At 32.3% G+C, this 21,223-nt stretch overlaps 1 protein-coding gene across 1 annotated transcript in view; it reads left to right on the top strand.

Annotated features, from left to right (window-relative positions):
* The first annotated feature begins 905 nt into the window (after positions 1-905).
* The window catches only part of LOC142328211 (protein-lysine N-methyltransferase SMYD4-like), a 32,984-nt gene continuing 12,666 nt past the window's right edge, over positions 906-21,223 (top strand). Inside the window, exons 1-3 of the mRNA XM_075371803.1 lie at positions 906-1,042; positions 5,222-5,391; positions 16,412-16,628. Coding sequence (XP_075227918.1) covers positions 16,467-16,628 — 162 coding nt within the window. The 5' untranslated portion in view covers positions 906-1,042; positions 5,222-5,391; positions 16,412-16,466. The remainder of the gene's footprint in view (positions 1,043-5,221; positions 5,392-16,411; positions 16,629-21,223) is intronic.

Genomic DNA, 21,223 nt, shown 5'->3' with positions numbered 1-21,223 from the left:
CAATTTCAAGGTGAAAAATAACTGAATGTGTCAAGAATGTACGAGACCACACTTCATTTACATTTATACATATCATCATCATTCATCCTCTGAAGTATTATCTGAACGGTAGTTATCGAAGGCTAAACAGGAAAAAGAAAGAAAGGTGAAGAATAACTAACTGGCTTCATTTTCTTTGAAAACACTTAATGCGGAAATCTACCAAAAAAAAACTGTAATGCAATTACTAAATAAACTGAAAATAGTTCATATTCAATACACTTTTTGACCACATTTTAAACATGTATCTGCCTAAATTAAAAAAAATAATAACTGCTATCAGTAGTAATAATTGACACTAGGGTGAGAATGGCAGATCAAATACACACATAATTTAACTTCTTTTTTTTTTGTTAATGGAAAACAGCCAGATACTTTTTAGGACCTGAACCCAGGATTAGATAAGATGAACAAGAAGATTGATCACAACACAGACTGACTGTAATCAATAAATGTAGATGTTTTAGATATTTAAAAAAAAAAATTAAAAAATATTATAGCTACATATTATCTTGAAAATGCACTTGACTGGTAATGGTTGCATTCTGATCTATTAATAGATCCCTACAATGACACAGTAAATGTTCTAAAAATAAATCTAACTTCATATACTATGCTAGTGTTTCATACACATACAGTATACTAAGCACATGGTTCTCTCGTATTTTTGTACTAGTAGTGTTCATTAGAAAAATGTTGAATACATTAGAAAATAATATTGGTGGATTTTTTAAAAAACAACATCTACAGTTATATAGTTCACTTGAAGAAAATGATTTAAATAACTTCTCTTTGTTAAATAATAATGAAGATAAATTTAAATTTGTTTGTATTAATCCATTTGTAAGATCTAATCAAATATCAAAATTAACCAATGATAAAAATTTAAATGTTGCTAAACAACTTAAAACTGATGGAAATAAAGCATTTCAAGCTAATGATTACAGTAATGCATTATTCAAATATTCAAAATCAGTATTAAAATGTCCTCAAGATAATGGTGGTGAGTATTTAGCTCTTTCTGTGTATTGTTTTTACTTATGTTTGTTCACAGTTTACGTTAAAAAAATCGTTATCGAAAAAAAAATTAAGATTATCTTTAATTTTTAATTAATCTTAATTTTTTATTTTATATTAGTTATAAGTTTTTAAAATTATAGTGAAATCACTGTTAATATTCAAGTAAATTTAAGTGTTTTTTATTTAATTTCAGTAAAGTATCATTAAATGTGACAATAATTACAGGAGTTGCTTAATGTAAACTGTCGTTCAGTGTAACAGTGGTCAATGATTCATCCTTTTGATTTTTAATTTTACAATTTATGGATTTAAATAAAATAAAAAAAGTACGTCATCTTAGAATTAATTTTGAATTTTTTAAATTCTCCTGAGGTGAACACAGATGTTCAAAATAAATTCTACTATCCGCTGGGTTTTCATAATTTTTTAAATTATTATGAAATAACAATCTCTTTTGACATCTTTTATTCAATTAGTAATGTTTTTTTAAAAAGTTGTAAAACTTTTTCTTAAAGTTGAAATTCTTTTAATTTTTTTGGAATGTTGTTTATCTTAATTTTTGTACTATTTCTAATATGCAAATGAACCAGTTTGAAAATAGTAAAGTCAACATATTTTTTACATATTGATATGTGAATAATCACTAATGTTGCAGGTTGTTACTTACAGGACTGTAGATGTTTTAACTGCATTACTTATGCAGTTGTATACTTATTTTTAACTGCAAAGACTTTTTAAGTTAGTAGCATTCAGTTAACAATAGGTGTTAATAGTGATTACCTATACTGTTAATATTGTTTTAATAATTTACAATTTGAGTTTTATTTTAATACAGAATCATTACAGGAACTGGCAATAGTATTAGCTAACAGGTCTGCTGTATTTTATCATATTGGAGAACATCAAAAGGCGCTTGACAACATCAATGCAGCTTTTGAATCTGGTTACCCTTCTTCGTTATACTATAAAGTGTACGATCGGTTAGTTTGTTTTTTTACATAATTCTATATTTAAAAAATAATTAATGTGTACAAATTTCAAACATTCATGTTTAAATTACAGTACATATAAAGTTTATCTGAACTGCCATGTTCAAATGTCTAGTTTACTGAAATCTTATGCAATTACTATCACAAGTTAGCTACAAAGAAAAGAAATTGGTTATTTAAATAATAAATACAAGTCAGTATGGTACATTAAAATAATTTTAAGAGATCATTAGTATACAACTGTAGCAGTTAACATTTTTGGAAACCAACTTAAATTTCAAATTAAATAACAAAAAACACATAATGAATATGTTCTATATGGGTCATTCCATGTTAAATCAACAATGTCCACAACCTGACCAACTAGGATTTTCATGAAAATTGGTATGAATTAACTACTGATAGAGTTATGCGAAAATACTGAATTCCAGATCTCGATCATTAACTGTTTCGTTTTTAGAGCCCTTCAAATTTATTAGAAAATGGAAAATTTTTACTTGCAGTAGTAGTAGGTCAGACCCATCAAGTTAACCTATCGGGTTGGTCTAATGGTGAACAGATCTTCGCAAATCACCTGATTTCAAGTTGAGAGTTCTAAGGTTCAAATCCTTGTAAAGGCAATTATTTTTATCGGAATTTGAATACTAGATCATGGATACTGGTGTTCTTTGGTGGTTGGGTTTCAATTAACCACACATCTCAGGAATGGTCAACCTGAGATTGTTCAAGACTACACTTACACTCATACATATCATCCTCAAAAAAAAAAGTAGTGCTAGGTCAAGATAACTTTGGTAACTATTAAGGTGATAAAGTTGGTCTCATTTTAAAGCTTATTGATACTATCTTGCAAATTGAAACATCTTTTGCATGGGTGATTATGTCAAATCATAGAAAAGTGAAGTTACTTGAAGATTTAATGGCATCAGTTTCTTACGTGTTTGTAGAATTCATCAACTGAGTAGTTTAGTGAACAGACTCTTTAAGAAAAGCAAAAAAAAAGAAAGAGTCATTCTTCAATGGTTATTTAACACAAACGTCAGGAAAATATTTTATTCTAGTGACAGATAAGGGCATTTGCACAGTCCTAAACATATAATGTTAATTTTGTCTGTTTTGGTGCACTTTTACAGAAAACCAGAGAAGATAAAGGTATAGAATTTTTTTACTTCATTTTTTCAGGGTTTTGTTCAACACTATGGATTTGGTTTTTTACTTTAGTATCATTATTTCACATTTTTTTAAATTTTACCATAATTACTTGAGGTTTTCCTGTGCCTCAAAAGAGAAATTATCAATTTTTAAATTTTGTAATGTGTTCTTTGAAAATTAACTTTCTGTAGTGTTAAAGAGATGTTTTTTTTTAAAACGTAAAAAGAATTGTTCAAATATCATTTCTGGTTGTTGAGAAAAGTGTACCTAAAAATTAAAATACAAGATTTTTGGGAAATCAACTTTAAAGATTGTACTGGGGACCCACCTGAGAATGAACAAAGTGTCAGTGCCTACCAGCACTATAAGATGGGTTGTCCGAATCCTCCTACTCCTCAAAGTGTTCCAGCTTTTTTCTTTTCTGCTTAAGACTTTGCATTTATTAATTTCTTATATATCCTTATCAGCCTCCCTGATGCAAGTTTCATCAAAATGTTTGGAAACTTTGACACAGTTCTACCCAGGATTTAACCCTACCTTTTCAAACATTAAACATTTTGTCATATTCCCAGCATTGTAGGAGCTCATAGCCTCATTAACGCCAAATTCCAGAGTATTCCTACATACAAACATATTTTTTGGTATCCTTGACTAAATAATATTGTCCAAACACTCCCTCAGATACTTTTGCAGCAGGACTGGATTTGGAAGATCTTCAAATATTGGTTTAATTTCCTGCATTACTGCTTTTGGTGGGTATATATGTTTATTGTCATATGAGCACAGGCTAAATGAGCCGAGCCTGTACGTATTTACACTATATGTCATCAGTCTGTGACACAAACCTTGAATAGGTCCTTCATTAGTAGATGACAAGTGGAAATAGTCAGTCCAATTAGCACATCTTACGTCATTAACATTACTGGTGTTCCTAAAAATAGCTAAGCCATAAAAGTTTTTATTTCAGCAACAAATAATTTTTAGAGGGCCTTGGCAAAATTTGCATATATTTATTTCTGATAAAAGTTTACACAAATTGTCAAAACTTTCTTTTTCCTGTTTAGCCTCCGGTAATTACCTTTCAGATAATACTTCAGAGGATGAATGAGGGTGATATGTATGAGTGTAAATGAAGTGTAGCCTTATACAGTCTCAGTTCAACCATTTCTAAGATGTGTGGTTAATTGAAACCCAACCACCAAAGAACACCAGTATTTACAAGTCTCTACACCAGTAGATACATATCTACATATCTAGTAGATACTAGATACACCAGTATCTAGTATTCAAATTCATGTAAAAATAACTGACTTTACTACGACTTGAACGCTGGAACTCTCGACTTCCAAATCAGCTGATTTGGGAAGATGTGTTCACTACTAGACCAACCTGATGGGTTAAGAATGATCGACCTGAGACTGCCAAGACTACACTTCTTTTACATTCATACATATCACCCTCATTCATCCTCTGAAGGAGTACTTTATAGTGGTTCTGGAGGCTAAATAGAAAGAAGAAGTTTTAATTATGGATGCTGGGTGTAATTCATAATATGAACTTGAAATTTTTATTTAGCAATGATCATTGCAGTTTATGCCATTTAAAATATTATTAGTTTCAGGGGTTCTGTGCCTCTGAATTCCATAATACCTTGGACAAACCACAAATAGCAAATTAGTGAAATCTATACCAAAGTTAACAAAAAAAGAACACTGGATGTAAGACTCCTCCACAAATAGATATTTTCTTACTGTTGGCATTTATTAATGGCTACTGATTGCACATCAATAGCATATTAAAGGAAGTATCTTTATCAAGTGCAGAAAAATTGTTCTCAATCTTTCAAATTGTTGAAAGTGTTTCAGATAGATATGATTTAACAGCTTTTGAAATTTTCTTTAACAAAAATTCAACATAAGAAAAATTGCAAGATATTATCTAACACTTAATTAATTAATTTTTGGTTATAAAATTTGTGATTAATAAGTTGTACAATCTAAATAAAACACTTTTATTTATAGGAAAGCAAAATGTTTACTGGCATTAAAACAACATAAATCAGCAATAGAAGCATTTCGGTGTACACTAACAACTTTAGATGATGCAAAATTACCTTTGGAAAGACGACAGAAATGGCAGAAAGATGTGCAGATTATGCTTGCTATGTTATCAAAAAATCCTGTTAAAGATGGTAATCACATTATATTATTATTACTATAACATTTTATAGACAAAGAGATGTGTGTGTGTGTTTTTTAGTGAATGTATATGCTTGCATACACATAACACAAGATGAACCTGATCTAAAGCTGATTATTATTCATTTCTTTTTTAATAGTTTTCTTCACACTACTTAACACTACTATTACTTGTATGAACTTCACCAAAGCAATTCACCTAAACCAAAACTATACTGACTGTCATCTTGAAATGTAATCATTAGTGGATCCAACGGCTGAAATGAGTCCTTTCCAAAAAATATCTATTGTAATTGGATTTTTTATATGTATAAATTCATGTAAAAAATAATTTTATATTTTACTTAGAATTTGAATGAAAGGTCAGGCTTTTTTTGCAAAAACAAAACACACCAGCACAGCTTATTTCTTATAACAATAAGCAAAAGAGATAAAAAATAATAAAAGTTACAAATAATTGGAGTATTTTTTAAACTTTTTATAATTACAGTTTTAATAAGGATAAAATCAAAACCTAAACCGACAATGATTGTTAACATCTATATGTCTACAAGCGCCCATGATGATGATGAGGTAGAGTGTGTATACATACGAAGAGATTGATGAAGCAATTAAACACGTAAAAGGAGATGAAAATTTAATAATAGTTGGAGATTGGAATGCAAGCATTGGAAAAGGCAAGGAAGGAAATATAGTGGGTGAATACGGGCTGGGCAAAAGGAATGAAAGAGGGGACCGACTTATAGAGTTTTGCATGAAGTATAATTTAGTAATTGCCAACACCCAATTTAAAAATCATAATAGAAGAATATACACTTGGAAAAAGCCAGGCGATACTGCAAGGTATCAGATAGATTATATCATGGTTAAGCAAAGATTTAGAAATCAACTCGTTGACTGCAAAACTTACCCTGGAGCAGACATTGATAGCAACCATAATTTGGTGATAATGAAATGTAGATTGGGGTTTAAAAACCTGACGAAAAGGTGTCAGATGAATCGGTGGAATTTAGCGAAGCTTGAGGAAGAGGAGGTAAAGAAGATTTTTGAGGAGGACATCGCAAGAGGTCTGGGTAAAAAAGATAAGGTAGAAAATGTAGAAGAAGAATGGGAGAATGTTAAAAAGGAAATTCTTAAATCAGCAGAAGCAAACTTAGGCGGAATAAAGAGAACTGGTAGAAAAACCTTGGGTTTCAGACGATATATTGCAGCTGATGGATGAACGTAGAAAATATAAGAATGCTGGTGATGAAGAAAGTAAAAGGAACTATCAGCAATTAAGAAATGCTACAAACAGGAAGTGTAAACTGGCGAAAGAAGAGTGGATTAAAGAAAAGTGTTCAGAAGTGGAAAGAGAAATGAACATTGGTAAAATAGACGGAGCATACAGGAAAGTAAAGGAAAATTTTGGGGTACGTAAATTAAAATCTAATAATGTGTTAAACAAAGATGGTACACCAATATATAATATGAAAGGTAAAGTCGATAGATGGGTGGAATATATTGAAGAGTTATACGGAGGAAATGAATTAGAAAATAGTGTTATAGAGGAAGAAGAGGAAGTTGAGGAGGATGAAATGGGAGAAACAATACTGAGATCTGAATTTAAGAGAGCATTAAAAGATTTAAATGGCAGAAAGGCTCCTGCAATAGACGGAATTCCTGCAGAATTACTGTGCAGTGCAGGTGAGGAAGCGATTGATAGATTATACAAACTGGTGTGTAATATTTATGAAAAAGGGGAATTTCCGTCAGACTTCAAAAAAAGTGTTATAGACATGATACCAAAGAAAGCAGGTGCAGATAAATGTGAAGAATACAGAACAATTAGTTTAACTAGTCATGGATCAAAAATCTTAACTAGAATTCTATACAGAAGAATTGAGAGGAGAGTGGAAGAAGTGTTAGAAGAAGACCAATTTGGTTTCAGGAAAAGTATAGGGACAAGGGAAGCAATTTTAGGCCTCAGATTAATAGTAGAAGGAAGATTAAAGAAAAACAAACCAACATACTTGGCATTTATAGACCTAGAAAAGGCATTCGATAACGTAGACTGGAATAAAATGTTCAGCATTTTAAAAAAATTAGGGTTCAAATACAGATATAGAAGAACAATTGCTAACATGAACAGGAACCAAACAGCAACAGTAACAATTGAAGAACATAAGAAAGAAGCCGTAATAAGAAAGGGAGTCCGACAAGGATGTTCCCTATCTTCGTTACTTTTTAATCTTTACATGGAACTAGCAGTTAATGATGTTAAAGAACAATTTAGATTCGGAGTAACAGTACAAGGTGAAAAGATAAAGATGCTACGATTTGCTGATGATATAGTAATTCTAGCCAAGAGTAAAAAGGATTTAGAAGAAACAATGAACGGCATAGATGAAGTCCTACGCAAGAACTATCGCATGAAAATAAACAAGAACAAAACAAAAGTAATGAAATGTAGTAGAAATAACAAAGATGGACCGCTGAATGTGAAAATAGGAGGAGAAAAGATTATGGAGGTAGAAGAATTTTGTTATTTGGGAAGTAGAATTACTAAAGATGGACGAAGCAGGAGCGATATAAAATGCCGAATAGTACAAGCTAAACGAGCCTTCAGTAAGAAATATAATTTGTTTACATCAAAAATTAATTTAAATGTCAGGAAAATATTTTTGAAAGTGTATGTTTGGAGTGTCGCTTTATATGGAATTCAAACTTGGACAATCGGAGTATCTGAGAAGAAAAGATTAGAAGCTTTTGAAATGTGGTCTATCGGAGAATGTTAAAAATCAGATGGGTGGATAAAGTGACAAATGAAGAGGTATTGCGGCAAATAGATGAAGTAAGAAGCATTTGGAAAAATATAGTTAAAAGAAGAGACAGACTTACAGGCCACATACTAAGGCATCCTGGAATAGTCGCTTTAATATTGGAAGGACAGGTAGAAGGGAAAAATTGTGTAGGCAGGCCACGTTTGGAATATGTAAAACAAATTGTTAGGGATGTAGAATGTAGAGGGTATACTGAAATGAAACGACTAGTACTAGATAGGGAATCTTGGAGAGCTGCATCAAACCAGTCAAATGACTGAAGACAAAAAAAAAAAATTACAGTTATTTGCGATAGATAATTCAAAATTTCCATCTAACAAAGGAACTAGCCGACCAGATCACATTAGTGAAAAATTGTTTACCCTACACTTGTACATCTTATGGTATAAGATGTATCAAATGAGGTATAAGATGTATGATCTAGTTATATCTTATGGTAATTAAGCATTTGTGAGAATAAGTAACAATGTATACATAGATAATATAAACTATGACTATTTCTTGAACATATCAATCTATATTCAGAAAAACTATTTCTTCAATGAGCAGGAGACATGTAAATATTCAACTAAATTCTCATCTAAAAAGAGCTTCTAGATCTGCCAATGTTACAATAAAGATGTACGTAGAATAATTTTAAATACATTATTATTCTAATACAGAAATATGACAAACACCAATTTATATTACTAATATGCTACACTTCAATTTCTTGATGCCGCGTTCTCTAAAACTGTCTCATTTGTTTCTTCCCAGCTTGCATTTTTAAAATGTTTATAAAAGTAACTATAGATGTAATAATGAGCAGTGTATTTTTGTAAAATTTAATCATGGATCCCTATGCTATAAATAAAAATCTTTACCAATTGCTAAAGAATTTAAAACCTTTGAAATTAGCTCCATAAAATTATTTAAAACCAAATTGTTTAAACCTTTGAAGATGTAATTTTTAAGGCAGACAAATCATTTAATTTTTGTATAATATTAAAAAATGTTTAAAGTATGCTATGATTTTAAGAAATTTGTGTACAAAAACATTTTTCTACATATTTTATATAATCTTATAAGTAAAAAAAAAAATGTTTGTTACTAAAGAAAAGACTTGCACAATATAGAATCCAATTATTTAAACAACTGTTGATATGCTGTATTGACTGCAATGTGTACTTAAAATTTCCTCTATCGAGTTGAAGCAATGCATATAATTCATATATTCATCATTGTATAAAGTTGTTATATCCAAAGACTATTGCAGAACAATTAATAGATAGAGTTTGTTTCTCTGCGTCATTACGCAGAGAAACAAACTGTTTCTGATGTTCAGTATTTAATTGGTCGTGGTACTGAACAGATAAAATTGTCACTTGTAGGGCACAGTATCATCTACATTTTGAGATCTTGTCATATAATATAGATTAAGAAGAGAAATCTTTTTTCTTTCCCTACAAGAAAGAGATATCTCCTCTCCTTGATCTGTGCTGTATTCAATAGTACGTTTAATTAGTATAATAGCTTAGTATAACTGGAGTAAAATGGTTGTTAAACTGATTTACTCTTTTATTTTTCCTAATAAGCCTGACATGGAAACCTATTCTTGGGAATGACTATTAATTTTATTAGATAAAATTAAAATTGCGTTAAATTAAGCGATTCAGTATAATACAGTGAACTGTTTTTTTTTTCCAGTAATTATTTAATCATTATAAATAAATTAAATGCAGAATTAAAATAAATATTTTATATAATTAAAATTTTGTGACAATGGCCAAGGTAGAAGTTAAGTCAGCTAGACGTTAATATAGCTACTTGAAATGGTTATATTCAAATTCTAAAAGTGAATACAAATTTTGGGAAAAATAAAAGTTCTTCATAATGGTATGTATACCCCAACTTGTTATAGTTATTCTGTGATATTGCAGAACTGGTTAGAATTCAGTTAAAGGTATAGTAAAAGGTGACTAGATTTATATTTGATAACTCACCAGGTTGGTCTAGTGGTGAACGTGTCTTCGCAAAACAGCTGATTTCAAAGTCAAAAGTTCCAAAATTCAAATCCTAGTACAGATTTCAGTACTAGATTGTGGATACTGGTGTTCTTTGGTGGTTTTTTTTTTGGTATTGATGTTGCAGAGAAATAACATTTATGTACTCCCCACACAAGTTGGGGAGTATCGGACTCACATGGGTTTGGTTAGATGTTGTTAAGAGCCTATGTGTGCCTGCATCTTACCGACTATAAAACTCCTACTTCACCGTTCCTCTCCACCCAGGGCCAGTTTTGCATTTAAGTATAGCACAACCCTAGGGGTATCAGAGCAGGGAGGCTTAGGAGTCCCACAGCTTCATCACCGCTGCCCACCCATGCAAGCATGGGCAGACGATCACTCCACTGAAGGCTGTCCCTCAACCCCTCCCCCCGCCAACAACAAATGACTTCTTTTTACTTCACTGGGTTACTTCTCAGACCATTTTATATTCTAATTCACTAATTAAATGTACATTTTAATCAACAAGCTAGACAACTAAAAGACTTACTACTCACCTTGAATTATACTCACACATTACATATATTGCCAACTCTTCATCTCGGAGCACTGGTGTCTCGCGTCGCGAGCTCAGGGGTTACCGGAGTACCTCCGCTTCAGTGTCACAGCCCATCCGTGCGAACACGAATGAACTGTGACTCCACGAGATGCTGTCTTTCACCCCCTCGCTTCTTCTTTTTTTCTTCAACACCTTGATCACATAATTAGCAACGAAGTTACATTTTTCTGCTCCCGTTAGCATCACTTGCACCACGTTATCACTCTAAGCTGACCCGTAACTGCCTCACATTCCTTAAGCTCGTTACTCCACCTACAGCACTCGAAGAAGACATGTTCCGCAGTATCTTGTTCATTACAATACACACATTCAGGGCTGTCAGCTCTATTTCTCGCGTGGAGGTAAGCCCTGAAAGTCCCGTGGCCGATCAGGAATTGTGCGAATCAAAAACCCAGCTCACCAAACCCCCTCTCGAGCTACGGTCTCATCTCGCCTATCAGCCTTCTTGTCCATTGATCTTAACTCGAGTCACTCCACCTCTCTTGTCATTCATTTAACATTTCTTGGTTGGCATCTTTTTTGGTCATCACACTAGCTGTCTTTCGTCTGGCTCTGGCCAGCTGTTGGATTGACGAAACCCCGGTGACTACCAGGATAGCCTCAGTAGACACCGAGGAATACGCAGATGCAATTCGTAAGGCCAGTCTTTGTTGGACACTTTCTAGTTGTCTTCTATTTCTACCCACTTCCAACGCTCTGTGCCACACAGTCACTTCATATAATAAGACAAAATTAATTACGTGTGCATATAGTCTTCTTACAGAAGCTCTAGGACCGGATGCATTCTTCATAAACACATTTAAGTTTTTAACGATTTGTTCCGTCTTGGTTCTGATCTGCTGCACATGGTACGTAAAAGACCGCCTGTGGTCAAGTCACATTCCTAAATACTTGATATGTTTGATCGACTGGATGGGTCCCCTACCGTCCGGACAAGGATAGCTCTTTGTCTACCCGTCATCAGTATCATTAATGACTTATTATATGATAATCGTAACCCTTTTGAATCCATCCAGTCACACACCATAGTAAGCGTGGTGTTCGCCGCCGTCGCCACTTCCTCTACTTTTCTCGCCATAACCACGAGCGCCAAGTCGTCAGCAAACGCTATAGGCCTAACTTCTTCCGGATATGACAAGTTGAGAACCTTGTCAAAGATGAGGTTCCAGAGGATGGGGCCCAGTGCCTTCCTCTGAGGCACCCCGCTAGAGACTGTGAATCTTAAGTCACCACCACCCGTCATATAAATCAGTTCTCTCTCCTGTAAATACCGCTGTATCATACGTCGTACACAGTCCGAAACTTCATGTTGTTTTAACGCATCAGTACTCTTTGCAGCGTTGTTGACCAGTCTCATAACCTCGTTGGCGGTATCAGCAGTTTTGATCTGCCGGGTCGGAACCCATATTGTCTGGAGCTGAATCCTCCTGTTTCATCGATATATTCTTTTAGTCTCGCCACTAACAGTCTCTCAAATAATTTATATAAATTATTTATCAAGTCTATTGGTCTGCAGGAGGCTGAACCATCTGGTGCCCCGGTTTCTTTATTAACACCAACCTGGAGGTCTTCCTTGTCCTGGATATATAATCGCCATCAGCATGTCGTTAAAAATATCAAGTAAAGTAACAGGGACTTTTTCTACTAGTATTCTAATTATCTCTACGGGTAGACAATTGGGATCTGGACTCTTTCTCACTTCATCCTTTTCCCGGCCTTTCTGCACTGTGAACAACTGTACATCTTCTGCTACTATTTCTTCTCTGGCCGCATCTTCTCTCACTGAAAATAACAATGCCACTTGCTCTCGTACTTTGTCATCGTCAATCACTGGTAAACGCTGTCCCAGTTTCCCGGTAACTAATTTATAACCACTTCCCCAAGGGTCATTACAGAGCTCATTCCAGCATTTATTTTTGTTTTCTTAATCGCCGCAGTATATGCAGCCCTGGCCACTACATAACCATGTCTAGCCGTATCTCTATTTATTAAACAGTTCCTTCCATTGGTTCTTTGTAATCTCCTTCTTGCCGACCATACTTTTTTCCTTAGGATTTCCAAGTCTGAGTCCCACCAGTATGTGTGACGTCTATCCAGGACCGTTACCGTTACTTTCGCCCTTACGCAATCCTCTTTAACGAATTCTACCAACTCTTCAGAATCGGTGACATTTGCTAGCCTCTCCTCTACTGTTTCCGCAAACCTAATACACCCTCTTTTGGAGGTTCTATTTTTCCTAGTTTATTAAAATGTGTTGTCATTATTTCATGACCTATTAGGAAATGATCCGATAGAGTTTCCTCGTCCAGTATACGCCAGTTATGAACTGGCGTAAAACTCAGTACTTTCTCAACTAGTTCAAGAAATTCAACAAAGTCTCCAATGTCACCGTTCGAAGAGTGGTACATGCAAAATCGCTACATCTCCCAGGTCCGTCCACACAAATCCGTGACCAGCTCCACATTTCCCGACTAGGGTTCTCATTGTAATAAAACCTATCAATGCCACCCCAGTCGCATCTGGTATCCATCCTGGATTGCTGACGACCATTGTGTTCGGTTCTGCTATGACGACCATGTCAACTTTGGTTTTCACAGCGACCTCCCAACATACGTCATGAGCTCTGCAGCTGCGATTGGTATTTAGTTGCAATACCTTCATTTTGCGGATGTGCATCTTACTGTCTCTCAAATCGCGCACGCCTTAGTGTTCGTACATTCTGTACTTCTAGGCCCCTGTTGTTCTATCTATACCTTTGCAATCGGCGGACACATGGCCAGAGTCCCAGCAGCGATAACATTTTTTTTCTGGACTACAGTTCTTCCATTCTGGGTTCTAGTGTCAAACTGCCAGTCTGCAGCCTTGTTACGTAGTAACGTCGTGAAATTTTCAGCTTTCTCTCTATGCCCTTCACCCTAATACATAGTTCGTTATTTACTCCTTTTCTCATTGAGAAGACCTTGCCTGCCTCTTCTCTGGTCACTGTTTGCTTCACAGTTTTCAAAAGCTCTGCATATGATTTACCACGACCGTTCTAGGCAAAATGTATGACCCTAAAAATGGGTTCAAAAATTTTGGAGATGGAGGAGGGGGTTGGGGGACCGGATCAGTATAGATACCAAAGGGTTCGGAAGGATTTGGCAGGGTTAGAAAGATGTATGAGAAAAAAAGATTCCCTCTTATAAGACAGCATTTGCTTAGAATATTTTCACTTGCCGTGAATCACAGAAAATTTTCAGAGTTCTACTAACGTCACTCTGTAGTAAACAACTCACAGTCTTGTTCAAACTCGTACAGCTTGAAAACAAGTGACTATAGTCCCTATTACTAACAGCAATAAGGACTATCTCCAAAAAAGCTTAATAAAAAGTATGTCTACAAATGAGTTAATGACCATTGTCTAAAATGAAAGAATGTTTTAGAATTTGTTCTTTAGAAAAAACATATTTACAGGACAAGAACTAAAGCAGATAAAATCAATAAAATTTTTATAGAAAATATATATATATTTTTTTTGGGAACTGTAACCTAGGATTTTCTTTCAGATAACAGAAAAGAATTGATAAGTGATTCAGTGAGTTCCTTCATATAGACATTAATATCATTACAGCTGTAATTTCATTATATATAGTGGTTCATACAATCCCTCTAACATATGTAGCAGAAGAAAGGATTGTCATAGAGTTTTAGTGTTATGTACTAAAATCTGTAATGTAATACACATTACACATGTTTAGTGCTATGTAATTAAAATGAGTAGAATCTGGTGAATTTACCTTCCACTCTATCTGAAGTACAGAAAGGTGGTTTTAGTGGGAGTGGAATATCTCAGAATTTCCAAATACAAATAGGAGTCAAGTATACTTTATCCTAAAGAGCTTTCCAAAAGAAATACTTCTGTGTAACATTACATCTATATTTTACACAATTATAGTAAAAATTGATAGCTGCTAATTTAATGCCCAATTATTAGTGAAAAAAATAAATAAATTAAAGTCATTAATTGTAATTACTATGTGGCAATAATAACTTAAATTGGTTATTTGAAATTTAAATATTTTTAAAACTCCTTGAAGCACTAATTTTAGAACTATTTATCTGCTTACAGCTAAAATATGTCAAAATCAAGAATGTTGGGTAGTATTTCATTTTAAAGAAGGAATTTGTGAAATTTTGTTTCTATATTGTTCAAAATATTCTTCTTTTCATACTTTGTACTTCACAGCAAACTAAACAAATTATCTTGATTTGTGTCTGTTCATCTGAGTATTATACAAGTTGAATGGCAAAAATGTTTTTTAACAAAACTTGCTGGAAAATCTTATCTAATCGTATTTGGAATCATCTTAACTGTCTAATTTCAACTAGTTCAAGATATATTTAAAATAAAAAATTAACTTATCAATGGTTTAAGCCGGTAAAATTTTCACAATATTGAAGTTTTTGAAATTTTGAACAGACCTTTGACCTTTGAATGTTCTGTCAGAAAGTCTTATCTTTAATCTGTTCAGATTAGTTGTATTATAATTAAATATTTTTGGGAACAAAAATGAAAGGATTAAAACTGTTATAGAAATTATTTTTTGATTTAAAAAAGAGAGCTCTTTCATATTCATAAAATTATACAGTTTTAATTTACACTCACAAGATGAATTTTAACTTATTTCAACAGTTTAAAAAACAGAACTTGAATCAAAATTACTAAAAAAATATAAAAATGTCTTGATTAGTTTGTCCCTTCTTTTAGAAAAAATATGATTACTTTTATTATTTCTTTATTTACTTGCTAAAGATGTACTACAGGGAAAATTTCATGGTTTTAAAAATGAACAAAATGTCACAAGCTTCATAGAAAAATTTTCAACAGTCTCTCTCCCCCTCTTAAAAAAATACTTTTTTAATGATTTAAAATGCCCTTATATTAATAAAAAATTTCAAGGCACACGAATAAAAGTAAAAAAAAATTGTTAACATTATTGAAATTTTGATCAATGGTGTTCCTTACAGGAAATAAATAAGTACTGTCACCCAAAGAACCACAGGCAATTCAACTAGTTAGTGATTATATCACTATCATTGTTACCTTCTGAATTGTGCATAAGATAATATTTATTAGAAGTACATTAAGAGGTTGCTTTACATGTTCCAGTCTTTCTTGTTCACATTGGTCTTGGTTGTTGACATTTATAAAACACATTATGTACTGAATCCCACATCAGAGTTGCTTTTCCCAATAGTAATGATTATAATTACACATTCCGGTCACTGTGATGAATGAAATAAAGGTGACAAAGAAATGACTGTATAACATTTACTTTTCAATGGGCTTGGCACACTAGATGTTTCACTTGCTGAAGAAGGAAGTTAAAAATTACCTCACTCCTTAATTTCCATAGTAATTCTGGCATGGATTGTTTGTTACTCTTTAGAATGGTTATGTTATTTGTGACTTAAGACTCATGTCAAGCCGCATTTTCACACTTTTCCATTACAACATTATTCATACATACACAAAGCAGTACAAGAAGTATTTTCAATTTCAATAATAAGCTTTTCGATGTTGTTAATGAATTTTATTATGTTTCAGATTAATATCACCCTATCCATGTCCAAAGTGCAGTAATGTGGCATTCTGCAGTAAGATGTGTCAAAATGTAGCTATGACATCTCATCATGTTTTTGAATGTTCAATACTACCGACTTTATGGGCATCTGGTGCTTCAATTACATGCCATATGGCATTAAGGATGTTTACACAAAAAAACTTAGAATATTTTAAAGAGATAAAATCTTCTCTAAAGCAGGTAAATCAAATATATCTCAATATAGAAAATATAAGGTGGGGTAAAACAAATATGCATTTTCATAAAGTGATAAAGAAACACTCAAAGAACATTTTGGAAATGCAAGTACTTAATTGAAAATTTTTAATGATTAAAATATAGTTGCTTAACTGAACCAAAGAAACCAGAATACAAAAATGTACCCATTACAGTAATCTTTTCTACATCATGTAAAAACACCTTCAAAAGAAAAAATTACCACTGATAAAATTAACACTCAATTTTAATGCCAAATCAAGGTCATATGTTGGTGCTGTCTGATAAAATCAGTAAACTCTAAATTATCATTGCAATAATAATAGAAAAAAGTACAATGTATACAATCATCATATGCATGTAACCAGTCAAGTGAAATCCCTTATATAATTCATTCTTACTGACAAATTTTACTCTGTTTAATATATGTGTTATTGACACATATATTAAACAACCAATGAAAACAAGTTATTTTACCTATTCTGAAGGCTTAGAGGATTTATTATTTAATGTGGTGATTTTGAAGGTATTCAGAGAACATTAAAAGAAATTTTACTACACCTAACTGTATAATAAGATAAAAAAACCAACTTTGTCTGAACCCTCAAACAAAGTTGAGACTTTGTCTATGGCAAAGCTCAGGTTTGGTCTTTTCACCTCCGGACTTCAGCAATGACAGTTTAAAAAATTATGTGTTAAGAAACATGAACTTATATAAATAAAACAAAGTATCAGAAATAATGCAATAAGGAATAGTATTAATGGGTCACTGAGCTAGATGCAGGACCCAGTATTAAATGTGCATTGTTTATTTTGTTTACATCCAAATATGAGAGATGTGTTGTTTCTACCATAATTAAAACTTGTAGAATCATCACTGATCTTAAAACTAATGGCTATGATAAGTTAAATGGCAGTTGTTGCAACAACTGATAAATGCTTTCCAATTCACCTGAATCAAATGCAGCATAAAGAGTCAAAAACTGATAGAGTAATGACATCATTTACATAAAAATTAGTACATCATATTTTGTGTCGAATAAAGAAATTCTTTCATACAAACAATGGGCTAATTACAATCAGTTACATCAAAAACAGGGGAGATAAAATGAGTGGATTAGTGTTCTACTAAAAGACAAAATATTTTCTGGAAGTAATGTATAGTCAAATTATGGCAAATTTTAAGAAGTTAGCATTTATTATTGAAGGCAAGGATGCTCTGTGCGACTGTGGTGCTGAACAGAATGTTTCACCTATTTTGTTATCCACTTAGTGAAATTTTCTGACTTTCAGAAGTACAGAATTAAAATTTTTTGATTAGAAAAAATAAAATACAAAGAAAAAAGTTACTGAAATACTGAGCTTTTAATAAAGATAATGTAATTTTCCCAAGCACAAAAGAAGAAAAAGATTGGTAAATGAACACAAAACTCCATGATGAAGGTTTAAGAATTAATCTTAAGATTTGTACATTTTTTCATAAATCTAAAAAAGTTTCCTTTTCAGATAAAGTTTTAAACTTTAGAATCCAGTTGCATTTTTAAACAGATCCAAGCAGTTAGAATTTGACAATTCAGTATGATCAAAATGAAAAAATCTGATGTGGACACCACATGATTTCCTTGTATGCCTATTAAATTGCATATACACATTTTTTGCTGCACTTCATTTAAACTTATTTCATTTGAAAGTGAGATGCGCAATCCTCCTATTCTTTAATAAAGTAGACAGACAATCTTACCTGAGATATTAGGATAGCGTAAAAGTTCCTTTATTACTCATATAAATAAACTCTTATAAATACTCTAATAAATAAATGTATGTCCTATATCTGTCTAATACTAAGTTTTTTACTTCCTTGTATGAAGTAAAGCAAGTTGTGAACGTGAAAAATTTCTGTTCTCAGATTTCAATGGAAATATCCATTTTGACCATCCCTGAATCCATTTTGACTAGTTTTGGCATGACGTCTGTACGTACATACCAATGAATGTATATATCTAGCATAACTCAAAAACGTTTAGGCGTAGGATGTTGAAATTTTAGATTTAGACTTTGTAACATCTAGTTGTGCACCTCCCATGATTGCAATTGACTGAACTAACAGTATCCAATTTTTTTGGATTTTGGACTTTTTCTTAACTGCAGTAATAAGCCCTCATTGAGAGCTTTTCAACAATATATCATAAGTGGTACTTATTTTCATTGGTTCCTGAGTTATAGCCAAATAACATTTTAATTAATGAAATATTTGTATCTTACAAGGGAAGGCACATCGGTTGGAATCAGATTTTTTTAATCCTTTTTTTTAACTTTTTTTTTTTTAGTTAAATATATTTTTACTGTAAATAATTATTCAATTATAACAATAAAAAAAATTTCAGAAGTTATTAGTGAAATAAAATTTTATGTACTTTTAAAAATGTGTAATGTAATTTAATAAGCATTATTACATATGTGTATATGTAATAGATTTCGTGAAATATCTGATTATTATACTCTAGAATCGTATATTTCTGGATTTTCTAAAGTTAACTACAGAGTGACTGAAAAATAGAAAAGAACAACATATATACTTAGGCATACATGTTCGATCTTTATTAAATTGCAAAAAAATTCTTGTCTTTTTGTGTCTTGTTCATTACTCCTCTGATATTGTCGGAGAATATTCTCCCTAAATTGCAGTTGATCATCATTTCATTTATTTGTTTTTTATTGCCAATAATTTAATTGCTCGTTGGTTTGATATAATTCTTCATCTTAATTTGTATACACGTTCTCTAGTTTTGAAATTTTCTCTCTCTTTATATTCATCATCGTCTCTTAATCTTTTTATTCTTTCCTTGGTCTTAACATTTTCTTCCTCTTTATATTTATCATCTTCTCTTAATCTTTTTATTATTTCTTTGGTTTTAACATTCTCTTCCGCTTTATATTTATGATCCTCTTATTGTTTTTATTCTTTCTTTGTTTGCAACTGTTTCTTCTACTTATTTTTTTTTGGTTTGCAACATTTTCTTCTTCTTTATATTTATTATCTTCTCTTAATTTTTTTATTCTTCTTGTGTTTTTTTGAGATATATTTCTTCATGTTATTTTTCTTTTTCCTGTTTGATTGTTTCTTTTTCATTTTTGATTATTCACCAAATAATTTAATAATAAAAACTGAATAATTTACATCTAAGATTGAAATTAACATTTGTAATCGGTATACAGAAGTTCACTAAATGGAATAGTTTAATTATTATTAACTTTTATTTAATCGATAACGTATGAAGATACGAATAATACTGATCTAGTAGTAGAAGTAATAAAGAGACTTTTTCTCTATCCTAATATTTCATGTAAGATTGTTGAATTAGTGATTGTATAAATATTTGATGTTAATAAAAAAAAAAAACGAATATTTCACCAATTGTCTAACTGTCCACTTTATTAAAGAATTGGAATTATCTCACTTTCAAATGAAATAAGTTTAAGTGAAGTGTATCCTGACCCTGTAGGGGAAGACTCCCTCTATGAGATGGCTTCGGTCACCATGCTATCCCCTCCGTACCTAGCTCTAATGAGCTTTACCAGAGGTCATCTGCAGTACCTCGGCAATGACATCTTTCAGTCAAGCCTCATCCAGGATGCTACTGATGCAAATGCCACGAGCTACATTCCCATTGGTGTCCTAGTAACTAACATACACTCAAAACTAAACACATCTAACTAAGTCTCAAACAAGAATGAATGACTTTCTAAGAACGAAGAAACTGAACCTTACCTACCTGAAAAGTAAAAATGAGTTTGATACACAACTAATCATAAAATGCAACACAAAAACACTAACAAAACATAACAATAAAAATAAATAATGTAAGATAACACAGTAACATAAAACATAACTAACGAAAAACAAACAAATCTATAATTAAACAAAAGCATAAACATTTTACAAAGAAAAGTTTACAAAAAAACAAACCATAAAAAAAAATAACAATAAAACCAAACATAAACACAAAGAAGGAAAGTCCAAGCAGAACATCACACCTCTTCCATGGTCCTTTCTTTCGTCAAACACATAATAAAACTTTCTACGCTCAACCATTCGGCCCGGATTTTCCAATTAACACAGTGATCAAGTGTCGACCCGATAATATCAAGCCGACAGATAGTCCCTGTGTGCATTAAGTCATATCTAGTATATTCATATATCACATGACAAGCATCGTCCAACAATCCGAATTGTGGACACGTACCAGAGTCCACCAGGTTGAATTTTTAAAGTCTGTCCTGAAAAGCGCCATGCCCAAAAATAAATTGTGTCACATACTTGTTCAGGTGTACCCAAGAGGTGTCCCACAAATCAACAACATCAGGGAAAGATCATGCATATAATGCCCACATTCTGTCTGTCTGGCTTGCCACAAGGTGACACCATGCTGTTCTACTCTTTATTTTCTCCAAAGTTAATTCACCTGACTTCTTAGCAACATAACACTGTTGTCTCTCAGATGCAATCAAGTCTGTCGATTTCACGCCTGCGATCACCATAAGAAGTGCAGCAAAAAATGTGGATATGTAATTTAATAGGC

This window comes from Lycorma delicatula, chromosome 7, assembly GCF_047948215.1.
Source record: "Lycorma delicatula isolate Av1 chromosome 7, ASM4794821v1, whole genome shotgun sequence".
Classification (NCBI taxonomy): Eukaryota; Metazoa; Arthropoda; class Insecta; order Hemiptera; family Fulgoridae; genus Lycorma; species Lycorma delicatula.
Note: the sequence above shows the minus strand (reverse complement) of the source record. Positions and strands in the feature narration are given on the sequence as shown.